The 14927-nt window shown below is 39.0% G+C and overlaps 2 protein-coding genes across 3 annotated transcripts in view; one reads left to right on the top strand and one right to left on the bottom strand.

Moving 5' to 3' along the window:
• LOC111872483 overlaps nt 1–14927 on the bottom strand; it is a 91987-nt gene that overhangs the window by 33934 nt on the left and 43126 nt on the right. The window lies entirely within an intron of this gene.
• The window catches only part of LOC111872484 (keratin, type I cytoskeletal 9), a 6517-nt gene continuing 5677 nt past the window's right edge, over nt 14088–14927 (top strand). The window contains exon 1 of the mRNA XM_023866448.2: nt 14088–14315. Within this exon, the coding sequence (XP_023722216.1) occupies nt 14252–14315 (64 nt within the window). The 5' untranslated portion in view covers nt 14088–14251. The remainder of the gene's footprint in view (nt 14316–14927) is intronic.

The following is a 14927-nucleotide window of genomic DNA, read 5'->3' on the forward strand; positions in this document are numbered from 1 at the left end:
TGTTCCTCCATACGATCGAGACCTATCCTCCGGTCCTCAATCTAGGGGAGTTCGTTACTGTCCGTCGCCAGCTCCTTGTATCGGTTAAGTACACAGCTGCCATTTTGTTATCATGAGATTCATCTTTGTCCCAAAAATGAGAGCTCATACTCGTTTATACTCGTCAAAGTAGTTCTGGGAAGAAGGTATTGTGCGCATTCTTCTTTCTACACAGAGAATTTGGACTGTACTAGAAATTAAAAACTATAGTTACAGGTTGCATGTACTAACAAAACTCATATTAGGAAAAGTAAGCAACAATTGTTTAAAAGAGCAGGACGTGCAACACTGGTGGAGGACGCATGTACGTAGAATATTGGCTGTTCTGGCAAGGTAACATTAAAATGGATCTAACAGGAATATACTCTGAAGATGCAAATTGGACTAAACAGCTCAGAACACGTTCAGACTAGAATCTATGGAAACAGTAATGAACTTTCGGATCCTATAGAGACAAGGAATTGCTTGGCTTGTTGATGGAAGACTAAGTACTCCTACTATGGAGTTAGTGATCCGATTTTCCGCATAATTTTCAGCAGTAGCATTCCTAACCGAGGTTCATACCTTCACTGCTGTTTTAATTTTAACAAAAATAATGTTTCGTATAAAATTTGTCAATGTGGTTACGACCGACCATCACACAAATATCCACAATAGCTCGTCATGTACACGTATAGCCATCAAATACAAATGATATTAAGAAGTACAGGACGTCCGGTGCACTGTAGGGGCGTGATGATTTACGGAAACTATCACACAAATGTGCTTGTTATATTAACGTGAATTGTTGTTACAGCTGGGAGCTGTTATGGTGACGTACCTTGTTGTGCTGCTGCAATTCAAGATTTCTAGCCTGCCGAATGAGAATTCTAATAACACGTATTCAGCAGGAAACAACAGTGACGATACAGGATAAGTACTATCTGAAATGGTGAAACATCTTCTTGCACGTATAGCGTAGTACTGTGATCATGGATCCAAGCTTCGGAACAAAGTACGTCGTAAGTTTATTTTCCTTCATCTTCTTTGAAGTCTTCTTCTACTCATCATCTTTACCTTATACTATACGTCGTTACAACCCAGAAGGAACAACTCTTCACAATCACAGATGTGAGAACCTTACACTCTACAAGTTAGAAACCTTTCCTTCCATGTCCTCTCTAAAATTATTAGCCCAACATTCCATATTAATATGACTAACCCAAGAATCATGAAAACAAACTCAGCAATTGGTCTCCGTTTCGTCCCCCCACCCTTCATTGACAATCATTTTCCCCCACCATCATTATATTCCCTTCAAAATCACTCATGGTGGCTTTCCAAATGATTTTCTTACAAAATTTCTGTGTTCGTTTGTTGTCTTTCATGAAATTCATATCAATCTTTCGTATTTCATAAGGAAATGGACACACATGAGTCAGAGGCATGCCCCACACACCCATTCTCTTTTCCCATAATCGTCTTGTGTTTTGCGATGAATACAAATTGTGAATTTGCTTACTACCTCGCTCTTTCTAAATTTCTCTTTTTTAAGTCCGTAAATTTTCTACAGCGCTTTGCTCTCAGTCCTCCTCTCTTCACGTTCTTCCTCCTTAGCCAGACTGACAACTCAAGTTTCACATCAATATAATCAATATACAAGTTACGGTTTTCTGACATGTGTCGTATTTTGTATAGGTTCCTGAAAAGATAAGACTTTGAATGGTAGCATGCATGTACCCAAATTTTGAGTGTCCTTTATTTCATCATAAGCCTATACCCCTATATTAATATTTTAAAAGGTTTTGTAACAGTGGGTGAAACTTTGAAATTACACATCTTAAGGTTACCATGGCAACGAAATGTAGTGTTAAGTTGCATGAACTAGTAAGGGAGATGTGACTTGAAACTTTACTGGGATGTATCTTCACTGAAACTCTGTAAGGAATGGGGCCAGCAATTTACCAGTATTTTAATTCCTTCGTCATATGAAGTCCTTTATAAATCAATATTCTTGCGTATCTTAAAGCTAATGGCGTTTTGAATGTTTATAATATCAAGGATGTCATTGTAAATAAGTTCACTCGCTGAACGCAATTTTTCATGCAGAATGGAGTCTTACGAAACCATTTGTTTGCTAGCAGTGAGCAATATCATTTTTTTAATAGATATACATATCGGCAATTCATAAGTCACAATGGCGCATTTGTTGATTCTGTATCGACTTCTAGGATAAAGCAATCTTGAGGTTAGTGCCGCAAGAGGTTTCTGGAAGAAAAGGACATTGGTAGTTAGGTATAATTCCATGAAACCTTAACTGCCGTTACGTCTGCCAAAGTCGCTGAATCCAGTAAGTCTACAAGTGTAGTAAAAGTAAAGCAAATTTGTCCCTGTGCTTAGCCAATTAAATCGTAGCTTTACGGCACGTAAAAGAACCTCATATCTCCAAAGGAGGTCACTGAGCCAAATTACGGACGTTTCCCGCCCAACAGCAGTCTCTAATACCTCTGGTAGATGGGGGAAGCATTATAGATACCTCTCAGCTAGTAGAGCCGGTCTCGCTGGCTGGGCGGGGCTGATGGTAAGCACCAGTACCGGTAGGATATAGAGACTGGTAGAAATCGTAGAGGGAAGCACAATGGACCAATACTGGTCTCAGTGCATGGGGAAACCCACCCTCTCCAATAACTAACTAACTAACTAGCCAATTAAATAATTCGCCATGAAGGAGTATGGGGGAGTGGATGTATAGATCCACATTTTCTTGACCTCAGCACTAGCTGGAGGTGAGTAGTCAGCTTCACGCTCGTCCGTTTCTTCCCAGGTACCAATTGAATAGCAGGCTAAGTGGACCCCAGAAACGATATGGACGACGTGAAGAGAAAATTCTTGACCCTACCGGAAATCGAACTCCGATCCCTCGGCCGTCCAGCCCTTAGCCAGTCGCTATACCAAGTCAATTGCAACATGTACGAGTATCATATCTTAACACCGCTCTTTTCCAACCCGCCTTTGCTTGTATCGGCGCAGTCGGAATGGTGCTATCCCTGCTACACCTGTTTCTACCTTAGGACAGTGTATGATGGCTACTGGAAGTTGTTGTCACAGATCAAACTAAGGAAGATCGGTATAGGTACGGGAAACTAGCTGGGTCGGTTTGCATGGGTCTCAGGGTAGCGATGCCTAAGAAAGCGTTTTTCTGAGAGTTGAGCCAATTGACGTTTATTCACCTGCTAATTCACCACACTGTTAAATTAATGTATTCTTAGNGATCACGATACATTTCCAGTAATACCGAAACGTAAGACTTTTGAAATTAAAATTACCGAGAATTAATTAGAAATAAATTTCATGGTCATCCAAATAAATAAGGGCTCAGAATGATCAGCGTCAATCTGGTTTGCAGAATGATCATTAGGAAAACACGAAACAAATGCATTACGCCACTAATGGACAGTTGAGTCACGCGACAACTTGATAATAGTTAATGCGTTCAATTTCGGTAGGAATACGTCATTCCAGTATAAATAGATATTTCCTTCCATTTCTACGTTTGATGGAATACCAGAAACATATGGTTTCTTATAATTGTAACATCTCTATCTGTAGTGATAGTACAACATACTTTCGCAGTAGGTAAGTCTTACAGCTAATCTATGCAGAGCATTAATTTTCAGCTCATGTCTCCAATCATAAGGAGCTTAAGTTAATTTCTAAGCGCAATATTTAATACAGCAATAAGTATGCCTGTTAATTAGATGTTGGATATAAAGCCACTTCAACTGTGCTGGTTAATCATGACAAATAATTCAAAATTATATATTAAAGATATCTTAAAAAGAACTTCTCGGTAGCGGTATTTCTTTCGCAACAGTGTAACTTTCATACTGCCATTACATTAATTCTGTAACTAGGCAATGGTTCAACATATACATCAAATATGATGGTTGTAAAACCGTAAGTAAATAATCATAATTAGACAAGGCGTTCCTTCCTCCACTACAGAAGTAATATTACTAGTAATACCGCTATGATTCAGTCGCTAGAGACTTATTAGTGTAATGAGCCGTACTCTTGCAACGTCGCTGTGCTGTATGAGAATTAATGCTGAAAGCATGTTTTGAAAATGATCGAGGGCCATATGGCAGTTTCTTATTCACAAGGAAATAATATAATTTGGCTGAGACAAGAAATATATGGGAAAGATTAGGTATAAATTGTTAAACTTTCTTCCTATAATGGTAAAATTGCAAGAAACAGTTGAATACGTAAGATGTATTTAAGTTTTGTTTAAAGAAGTATTATAGGAAGATAACTTATAAGATAATTAAAAATAAACGTAAATATAGGGTGCTAATCGTTTAATATTTAACCATGAATCATGCTGCATATGGACACTTTTACAATATATTGTCACGACTTAGGGATGTGACTGTAGACGGGGTGTGGATTGGGTACTGGATTTATTGACCGCTCGTATGCATCACTCGGAACTACATTTTACAGATCATTGACACATACACAGACTAGTGTCCTCAGTCTATTACAGTCTTCACTAGCCGTTGCCTGGCAACGGATTTAAAACAACTATAACAGTCTCTGAATTACACACTCCAGATATCACACATAAGATCTTCGTTTCACGTCCGCACTCTTGCAACTAAACCTTTTCTTCACAGCTTTCCGTACAGAACTCCACTGAACTGCCAACCCTCAACTAACTGGACCGCAGTATTTTCAGTTGCTTTCACCAGTCGATTGCTAGTAATGAAGCTTAGCAATGGAGAGTCTTCAGCTTCCGTGGTCACGCCGTTGCCCGCTGGTTAGCATTTCACACCAGTACTAACTCAGCCAAAAGTCGAAGTCAAAGTCAAAATGCGACTGACGGGCAGTCAGTCAGTAAGTCTTGGCGTCGAGCCCCATCTGGGGTTCATGACCAGATATTTATTACTGTTTGACAGCTACGGTCTTGTTTTTGTGGGGAGCCCTCTCTGACGAGAGGACTGCCCTGTCTTTTACAATTGCTGCTGACCCTCACCAGCACATTCTTTCTCGGGGTCCAAGTCCCTTGGAACTCGCGACCGTCATTGACTGTCTCAGATTAGAGACTTCACGTTTCGTCGCCTCCTACGACTCGCAGGGTCACGATGGATGTACTCGATCCTCCTCCACACCAGAACTCACTCAGCCTATATGGAGTCCTCGTTATATAACCTCGGGACGGATCCATCAGAAAACACCACCTTCGTCAGTCCCTCTATTGTTGTTATAGACGTTTGTCTAGCGATAGTCCGGAGATCGTTTCCGCAGAAACGTGTTTACCGAGTCGTTACCAATCAACGCATGTTCCTTCTCACAGTCGTTGCATAGCGACAGTCCTACACGTTACGGTATAATACAGACCTTAGTTAACAAAACAATATACAGACAGCAACTCCAAATAACTTGATAGACTAGAGAATAAGACGCTAATAGAGGAAAGGGTGAGATACTTCAAATAGAGACAAAAGTTGGAAGTAAGTACAAGCATAAACTACACGGCGTCACACACCAAGAGATACTGTTCACATTTTCCGCCGTGAGAGCCTCACAAATACAGATAGATGGAGCTATTTCAATGTGACAGGGGGGCCGGTGGGAGAGCAGCTGTCCGTTGCCAATGGCTTCCAGCTACTAGCACTCACAGAACACAATTTATAAACATAGGCCTGCCGAAAGATATATAGGCAATATTACTATAGGGGGACCGTCAGAGGGAGGGGGAGTAGGAAAAATTGCTTACAAATTCATGTTTTATTCGATTTTTGACGGATTTGTTACACTGTTTGGTCTTCAGGATGAAAGAATTCCAGTATGGGCGTAAATCGTTGGTATTTTCTATCAATTTCGAATTAAAAATGGGGTGAGATAGGGAGCTGGATTAGCTCAGGCGATATAGCGACGGGTAGGATAAACGAAGAATGGGGGTTCAATTCCCGGCAGGAGCAAAAGATTTGTCTCTTCTCCACAGCGTCCAAATTAGATCTTGGGCTCACCTGCTCTCCTATGCGGTGTATAGCGGGTGTTCTTTCCCCGGAGTTAAAGAGGACGGGACGTGAAGCTGACTACTACGGCTGAGTTCAAGAGTGGTTGATCTATTCCTCCAACGGCTAATACGTGTTCATGTCGTAGAGCTTAACTAATCAAGCACAGGGACGACTTTACTTTTACCAGGGAATGAGAACTCCCTTTGCAGGAGCACATTCATTATTAGTACGTAGTTCTTTCGGACATGCTATTTTAAATTTCTATTATGTGCTCAAGGATCTCAATTTAAACTCTATCTCGACTAGCCAACTCTAATTTATCGTTAGTACAATAAATTGAAATAAGGAACTAAATACGTTGTTCAACGGGCCCTAAAGCATTGATATCTATCGAAATATACGTACCTTCTGTTTGTTGCTTAGAAAATGCTACTAAGTTACGCAGTAAGGGAGAGTTGCAACTAAAAGTACCATAATATTAAAAATAGTTTAATATTGCCTTTGGCCAATTCAATTTTTCATGATTCGGTTCAGACCAGCATGCAGCATTTTGTTTACCCCTGCTATCCCAGAATCTTCTTCACACAATTATTGCTTCTATTTTTCAGTTGAATGTCTGAAAGTGGATAAGAGGCCAATATGGATGCAGTCCAACCTTATAAACGTACAGGGCAACCCCGTCCAATCTTCACCACAGTCGTCATTAAGGAAAGAACGACACGTGTTCCAACCAGAACCGAACACAAGCCTGCGAAATGATGACATAGGCAACAACAAAATGAACACAGCTTTCTCATTCATTCCTCCATTACAAGCTTACAGTTTCCAACCATTTTAGCAACCACTTCCTGGGATTGGTAACTATAAATTACTTATGAGTTGGATGGTACGTCTTCAGGAAGAAATCGAACATCTGAAACAGATAACTGGATCTCTGGACACCTTGCTACGTTGTGTCAACATTAAAAGCACTGCAAACTGCGCGGGGTTTCTCCCTACAGCAGTTTCTGCATCAGTCTATGTCCAGACACCGTTCGAAGGGGTTTTTCCTTTCATCCCCAAGCCACTCAGGGGTCGTGGTGAGCAGTACGTACAGCAGACCGGCAGGGACTGATGGTCACGGAATAGTAACTGTTCAGCACTTCGGTAACAAGCCGGAAGTATAGACTGCAGTGATTACACATTATCTATGTAAATTAATATGAGGATGTTGCTGGTTAATCGAAATTTAAGGTTAATAAAATAAATGCCAGGCGGGACTGAATAATGTTAAAGAATTATAATAAAGTTTTGATTACATATTTACATGAACAGGAGAAAGCTATTGAATAATAGAACTTATGTGAAATAAGAAGATGTCTGAGAAAAATAAGAAATGTTTAAATAAAGATGCCTGGAAATTATGGTAAAACTATCTATGCGTTCAAATTACTTTTAGGATATTTCTGGTTAACTTACGCTCTCAGTTAGTAAAAAAATAGTATATTAGATATTGACATTGTTTACTGAAACATGTGAGGAAATATTACAAAAACCGTTATTTTCTCTCTACGAGTAAAATATGTTTGGGAGTACGTTACAGACTAGGTAGGCAATCCTACGAAGTCTTGTGTATTCATTTGCGTCTGCTGTAAGATAACTCCCAACCGTATGCTAGAAATAGGAGAACCTGCTAACATTCTAATAATATTGTGACGGTTCATGTCACTGTCTCTTAATGGCGCAATTTCAAAGATGTTTTAGATACAGATGTGGGAACTGCCCACATTCAAGCAAGTGTGACAACGCAAGCGTCATTGCTTAGCAACGACGAGTAAACAACGGTTGCTAGGCAAAGCAAGTAAACAGTGGTTGCTAGGGAACTTATAAACACGGTGTCCGGCAACAGCAGTACCTATTACGTAACCGTTTTCTATATGTCCGATTCTAGGCTACATAAGAAGATACACTGAGTTACAGTGACAGTTCTACCGTTCTACAATTCTAGTTCAGTGTTCAAGCAGTTCACTATTGTTGTTATCCGTCTGTGTATACTGTGCAGCTGCAATAAATCCTATAGGACAGTTCAACTAGTGGTTGTCTCTTCATATGACATCCCACATTGGTGACTCATGCCAAATTACATGAGAACTGTATCGATTAAACGGGATTTACAGTTTACGCAATATGTCTCTATGAGCGATTGCAATATTGCTCCCTCCGATCCATATACATGTTCCTAAAGCAGTCACGATCTGCCTCTGTGTTTCAGCCGGTTTTTAAGAAAATGTTTGATACATAAATATTTACTCTGCCCCAATTTTTCGGGACCCATGCTACAGGATCTGCCCGCCTTTCCTGTTCATACGTAAACAGGGTAAACAGGAATGAATGCAGTTGATACAACATAATGTGATAATTACGATAGTCAAGGATTTTAGGTTCAAAATTTTATTAGACTAATATAGTTCATGCTTATTTTTCCTGTGGCGCTACAGCCCCAATTTGGGCCTAGGCCTAGCTCCATGAAACTCTCCGTTTCACTTCGGTTTACTAGATCTTACACATACGGTAGGACTCCTTGGGCGAGTGATCAGCTCGTCGCAAGGCCTCTACCTGTAGACAAACACAGAAAAACGCACACAAACATCCATGCCCTGAGTGGGATTCGAACCAACGATCTCGGTTTCCGAGCGAGCGAAGACAGTGCATGCCTTAGACGGCTCGGCTACCGTGACCGGCTAGTTCATTCTTATACTCTTAAATATTAATAGGTCGGACTCTATTGTTGTTTATGTAGTATGAGACTAATGAATGTATTCGGTTACAAAGAGTATTAATTCCCCTTATGTACTGTATTGTTTGCAACAGAAAGATGGAATCTTTAACTGTTGTCTTGGTGGGTTCCCTTTCTCTGCGTGTACTGTAAACCTTAACGTGAAACAAGTTATGAGTTGACAGAAGAACTAACTTTAGACCACATATTAGGTTAACATACGAGAGAGAGAGTCAATGGACAAATAATGTACAGAATAAATTGTCTATTGCACCAGACACTTCCTGCCAAGCTCCAACAGGTACTGTTACCGCTCAATTGCTTTCTTACTTGTCCTGATGACCTGACGACTACGTTAAGACTGGTCCACAACTCAGTGGCTTGGCGACACCTGTTGTGAATACCAGTAATGAAACTCTTGTAGTACAAGTCCTAGGCTGATAGATGTCGCTACTGAAGTTATAGATAAAATTCTTAAATTTATTTAAAAAATAAAAATATGTAAATGTACAAAATATTAACTTTATTCACTCTGATCCGTCACACTAGCTAAATATTATAGAATGATCTGACAACACCGAACATTGTGACTCAGTATATGTTTATTTATATAATGCCTTTATGTGTTTCGGTCAGTTGTGACCATCTTCAGTAGGCAATAGGAACATGTTAAGCAACTGCTATTACATGGATCATAGTACAAAAGCTTAGAGCATTGTACAAAGGTTTATAACTTAGTTAACACAGCGCGCATCGAACATCAACAAGACGACACTAACGAAATCTATTCTCCAAACGACGGAACCACAAGGCGGTAGACGCTTGGCTTTTTTGGGGAGAGGAAATAGAAGAGACATGGACCAATTTGATTTTAAAATTTTAACATTTTTAAACATACTATCTGTAACAAATATTTTAACATGTTGGTACAAGCGGCTGTAGTTGTTTAAAAAACATTAGATTTCTACATTGTATTATGATGATATTGTATGTACATATTAATAGTCTTAAAACATATTGTAATAGTGATTTCTAATTATAATGATATCCTTCTTAAGATGATCTAAAGGCCCGAAACATGTAAAGGATAAAAGATTGAAAAGAAAAAAAAAACATCAGTCACACTGGACGGAATTAATTAACCTTTTATAATTTTTTAACTTTATTACGTAGATCACAGTACATACGCTTTGAACTTCGTATAAAGACTTCTATCTTAATTGCATAGATCATAGTATATAAGCTTAGATTTATGTATAAATATTTTAACTTAATTAAAAAGATTTTCAACTTAAATAAAAATCTTTATACAAAACTGTAAGCTTATGATCTATGTAACAGTAGTTCCTTAACATGTTATTGCCTTCTGAAGATGGTCACAACTGACCGAAACATGTAAAGGCAGTATATAAATATGTACTGAGTCACACCGGACGGTGTTATCAAATCATTGTACAAAATATGAGTAATATAGTCTCAGGGTTAAGTTAAGAGATATATTCAAGAATCGTGGAGCGACGGCTATGATAGAATAAGTTGTTACAAAACTGTGTTACAGAGGGCCGGATGGGCATTGCCTAGGACCACATCTGTATATGCATTTATTTTCTTTTTCAAAATAAAAAATATTCCAAATAACGGACCGATTTTTCAGAAGTGCTTACTAAGAGAATATATTAAACAATTAATTTGTATGCCTGTCGGGTTGCGTCCTTCATGTACCCAATTTTGTATCCCTTAGACGTTCCAATATAACTTCCGTAGTCGTGTCACGTGACAGTTACAACCATCCAGCTCACAGCTTTGGCATAATGGTCACAGCTAATGACAAACTACGAATTCTACGCACAAACAACTTAAGAAGCTCCTATAAAACGCAGTCATCAGCGCAGTATGTGAAAGAATTTTCTTCAGGGAAGACTTTATTAACCAGTGGTCCGCGGATTGCTGCCGGTCTGCACATCCTAATTAACCTGTTCTGATATAGGATGTAGTGGCTTTATCCTATGAACACCATAGGAAATTTACTACCTACCTGAATGAATCTTAACTTACAGAGAATAACTGCAATCCATGGGTATATTTCCTGTCTAAAACATCTTTCAGGTCATACGTACTTTGATTTGGCAACCTTACGGAGGAAATGTCTCTTGTGACCAACAAGGTCATTGGTGTGTTGAAAATAGAACCTAGTAAGTTTCTACTGAAGGCTTCACGATCCATATCACTGTCTATTGACGATGCAACGTCAGAGGTATTTCAGACACACTCGAGCTGTAAACCATGACAGGAAGTATGAATATTCCCTAGCTTCGCTAACAGATAAATTGTGGCTCTATAACGTCTAATACCTCTGTACTGTGCGCATTATCTGTCAAGAAGAAATCCGTGTTCTCAATAATGAACATGTCTACAAATAAGGAAGACAAGTAAAAAAATTTGTCTTAGGCATGAATACCGTCTCTACTGGAGTGACATTTTCTTCATATGATAAAATGTCATATACGCAACATATGAGATTTGAGGCTTTCACAGACGTCAATATTCTGAGATATGCCGAATGTCGTTTGATACATACGTCTCGTCATTTAGGGCGAGCCCGCTTCTTCAAGACGGAGGCAGCAGGTTTCTCTGAAACGTTGGTGCCAATTATCAAATTGCATGGTGCACATCCAGAAAGCAATTATTTCAAAACAACAAACTCTTTGACCGTCTCTCATTGATACAGAATCTCTCGCCCTCATGTTCCACCGTCTATTTCAGTTCCTAGCGCGTAAGCTCAACTGTAGTGTATTTGGGTTGCATCTAGTTCAGTTTCTTGACTTTACACTTGGTTCCTTACAGATGTTTGTTATAATGTTCATATATTAAAATAGCTGAAGACCGCTGTCTTCCGCTGCCCCTTATTCTATCGTAGTCATGCCATCCTCTCACCTAGGAGACCAGCAAAGCAATAAAGGATGCAGATAGTGTTAACCTACGGAGATTCCTGATTTTAATCCCGGCCTGCGATTGATTATCTGAACTGAGATTTTTGTACATTTCCTCAGTTTGTCTGTGCCAGTAATCCAGGACAGCTTTTGTCCACATCTCTTCAGATATATTTCTCGGAAAAAATTTATCTACATAGTATTTTTAAATAACCTGAAATCCTTCACAAATTTGATAAAATAATGTAAATAAATGTGAAATCGACAAAAATTTTGTCAAAATTTCTTAAATAACATGAAATCGTGAAAATATTTAAATTTCACTAATTAACTTGAATTCTTCAGAGAATCATTTGGTTTAATTTCCATAAATAAGTTTGAAATCGTTAAAAAATAGTTCAATCCTTAATTCACTTCAATTCACTCAAAAATTGTTTAAAATTCCATAAATTATGATGAATTCGTCAAACAATTTATGGTTAAATTTACATCATTTCAGTTTAAATCATTTAAAATTAGGTTAAATTTGCTTAAATTTAATGTAAATCAGTGTTATACTGCAGTATAACACACGCAGCCACAGGAGCANGTCATCGACATAAATCAGTGCAACAGGACGCTAAAATATAACATTACATGAAGACACTATTTGAGAACGACATAACATGCACACATAGCCGTCCTTTTGCAAGTATATAAATATATGTACATAGACTCTGCAGTTTGGTATAGGTGTCTAAAATGGCCGTCGTAATTCCCCCAATGATAACAGAGCTGTGTGCAGAAAACCACAAGAACCCTGCTGCAACGCGTCTTATTATGAACGAAAGGAGCGGAAGAGACGTGTCCTAAAGGAAGGATGCTTCTACTCAGTTCATAGCGTGAAAGGTATACGTACGGGTCTTCGTGTTTTTAGTATAACTAAATATAATTTTACCGCCCATAAGTTTTGCAAAAGCTGTTCACAAAGTATGGCAGATTTGGCACCAAAGTTCTGAATATAGAAGCAGTTCTCAATAAAGAAAGAATAGTTCATAATCTGGTGGAATTATCCAAATGCGTTCTTTTCTATTGTGTGTTACTGACTGACCTTGATGCACATTAATTGCGGAAACAGATTTACTGTTGCATGACTAATTAGGTGACAGGTAAGACATCACAGTCGGAAGTATCTACTTTTTATCTCTTGAACTTTTAGTCACTTTTCCTAATAGTTGTCCTCCTTGGTGAATGTAGCAAGGTCCTGTTTCGAAATCTTGTCCCTCGCCACGTGCAAGTAATTAGAGTGCGTGAATCTTCTTGGCTTTCTTTTCTTTTCTTTTCTTTAAAATTCGAGATTTCATCTTATTAAAAAATAAAACGAAGTAAAACAAAAGAGAATATCCTACGTTTTACGATCAAGAAGTTGCTAGTTCTATGTTGAAATATCTTCATTGCATTTTTTAAACTTTGATTCTTACTCAACCGGCCAAGAAATTATCTGCTTTTATAACACCAAAGACCCACATTGTTCCGAAAAAGGGAGTCTTTCTGAATCCTATTAATATATAAACACTCTGTTTCTCTGATATCAATTTTAATATTATCCTACCTTACACAGTCATATCATAATTTGAAACAGCCCCAGATTTAAAGCACATCCAAATTTTGTATGGTTAGACTGAGAAAGGAGGTGTCATTAAACCACAGTCTTATCAGATTTATTTAATACTTCCTGAATGTAGTGACCAGTTACTGACGTACAAATAACAAAGAAACACTTCACTAAATGTTTATGTTTTACCTTTACATAATATGTAATATGTATAAATGAATGTAGGTACTAATATATTTCACTGATTATTATTGTCACAGAAATCTTCGCCATTGGTAAAACTGTTCCTACCATCTGTTTCCTCGTCTATTTCATCTTCTTCTGATTATTCGACCACAATGGAAAGTACGCGAACATGACATGTGGAGGATTTGGAAGACGAAAACAGGTGCGCTGTATGAACTGTGAATTAGTAACGTTGCAATCATCTCATTAAAAGCTGCATTCATCAGAGAATGAGCCTTGGACCTATCAGGTACCACTAACCTACATTATTTGGACAGGTTCTTGCATTTGAAAGAGTAGAGAGAACTTTGAAATCCCAGAAGGCCAAAGCTCCCTCTTGTTGGTTAGAGTTCTGTAATCTCGGTATAGCTTCGTTGAAGTCATTTAATTTAAAAGTCACATTACGTCTACACTTATTGTCAACATTAACATTCATGGCCGTATAACCAAAAACGGGGACATACGCATGGAGCGTTCTCACTGAAACTACGGCCAGTCGCGAAGTGCTGAAGTGGCTATGCGAGGGATTTCCCCAAGGCTCCTGGCATTTCGCTGATCAACCATGACACAACAATGTGATGTAGAAACTGGTGACCTTCTCAGTGAGAGAAGACAAACAGTGACACACCAAGGATGTTGCGTGTGTTGGAGAATTTATTCATTTGCGTCCTGAGAGTCAACGACAACAGCTCAGGCAGCGGCCATGCGCGGAAGAGTGGCAGTCCTGTTACTTTTACTGACATGGACAGGTACATTACTGCAGATCGGTAAGTTCAGTGGTCCTCTAAATGCGTGTGACACTGCCTGCAATATGTGGACACTGCTCGTTGTCTGAATTGCATTTTGATATAGGCCGACCGGTACGCGACGTTTGCACGAGCCTCAGTCTCTTTATTTTCCTATTTTCTAGTAGTTACTGTATTAATGCAGCACGAATGGGGGAGACGAGGAATGCGTATAGGATATTGGTGGGAAAGCCGGAAGGAATGGGACCACTGGGAAGACCAAGGCGTAGGTGGGTGGACAATATTAAAATGGATCTTAGAGAGATAGAATGGGATGGTATTGACTGGATTGATCTGGCTTAAGATAGGGACCAGTGGAGGGCACTTGTGAACATGGTAATGAACTTTCGGGTTCCATAAGATGCTGGGAAATTCTTGAGTATCTGCAAATTGGCGGCTCCTTCAGAAGGGCTCGACTCCATGAGTAAGTAAGTACTGTACTAATGCAGTACTCACGGTGTCCCGGGTTCTATCCCAACTGCAGTCATTAAACTGAGGATTAAAATTAATAACAACTATAAGGGAGCCGGGATAGCACAGTCGATATAGCGACTGGCTACGTGTTGGACAACCAAGGGTTCTGAATTCGAGTCC

The sequence above is a fragment of the Cryptotermes secundus genome, unplaced genomic scaffold (assembly GCF_002891405.2).
Source record: "Cryptotermes secundus unplaced genomic scaffold, Csec_1.0 scaffold537, whole genome shotgun sequence".
Classification (NCBI taxonomy): Eukaryota; Metazoa; Arthropoda; class Insecta; order Blattodea; family Kalotermitidae; genus Cryptotermes; species Cryptotermes secundus.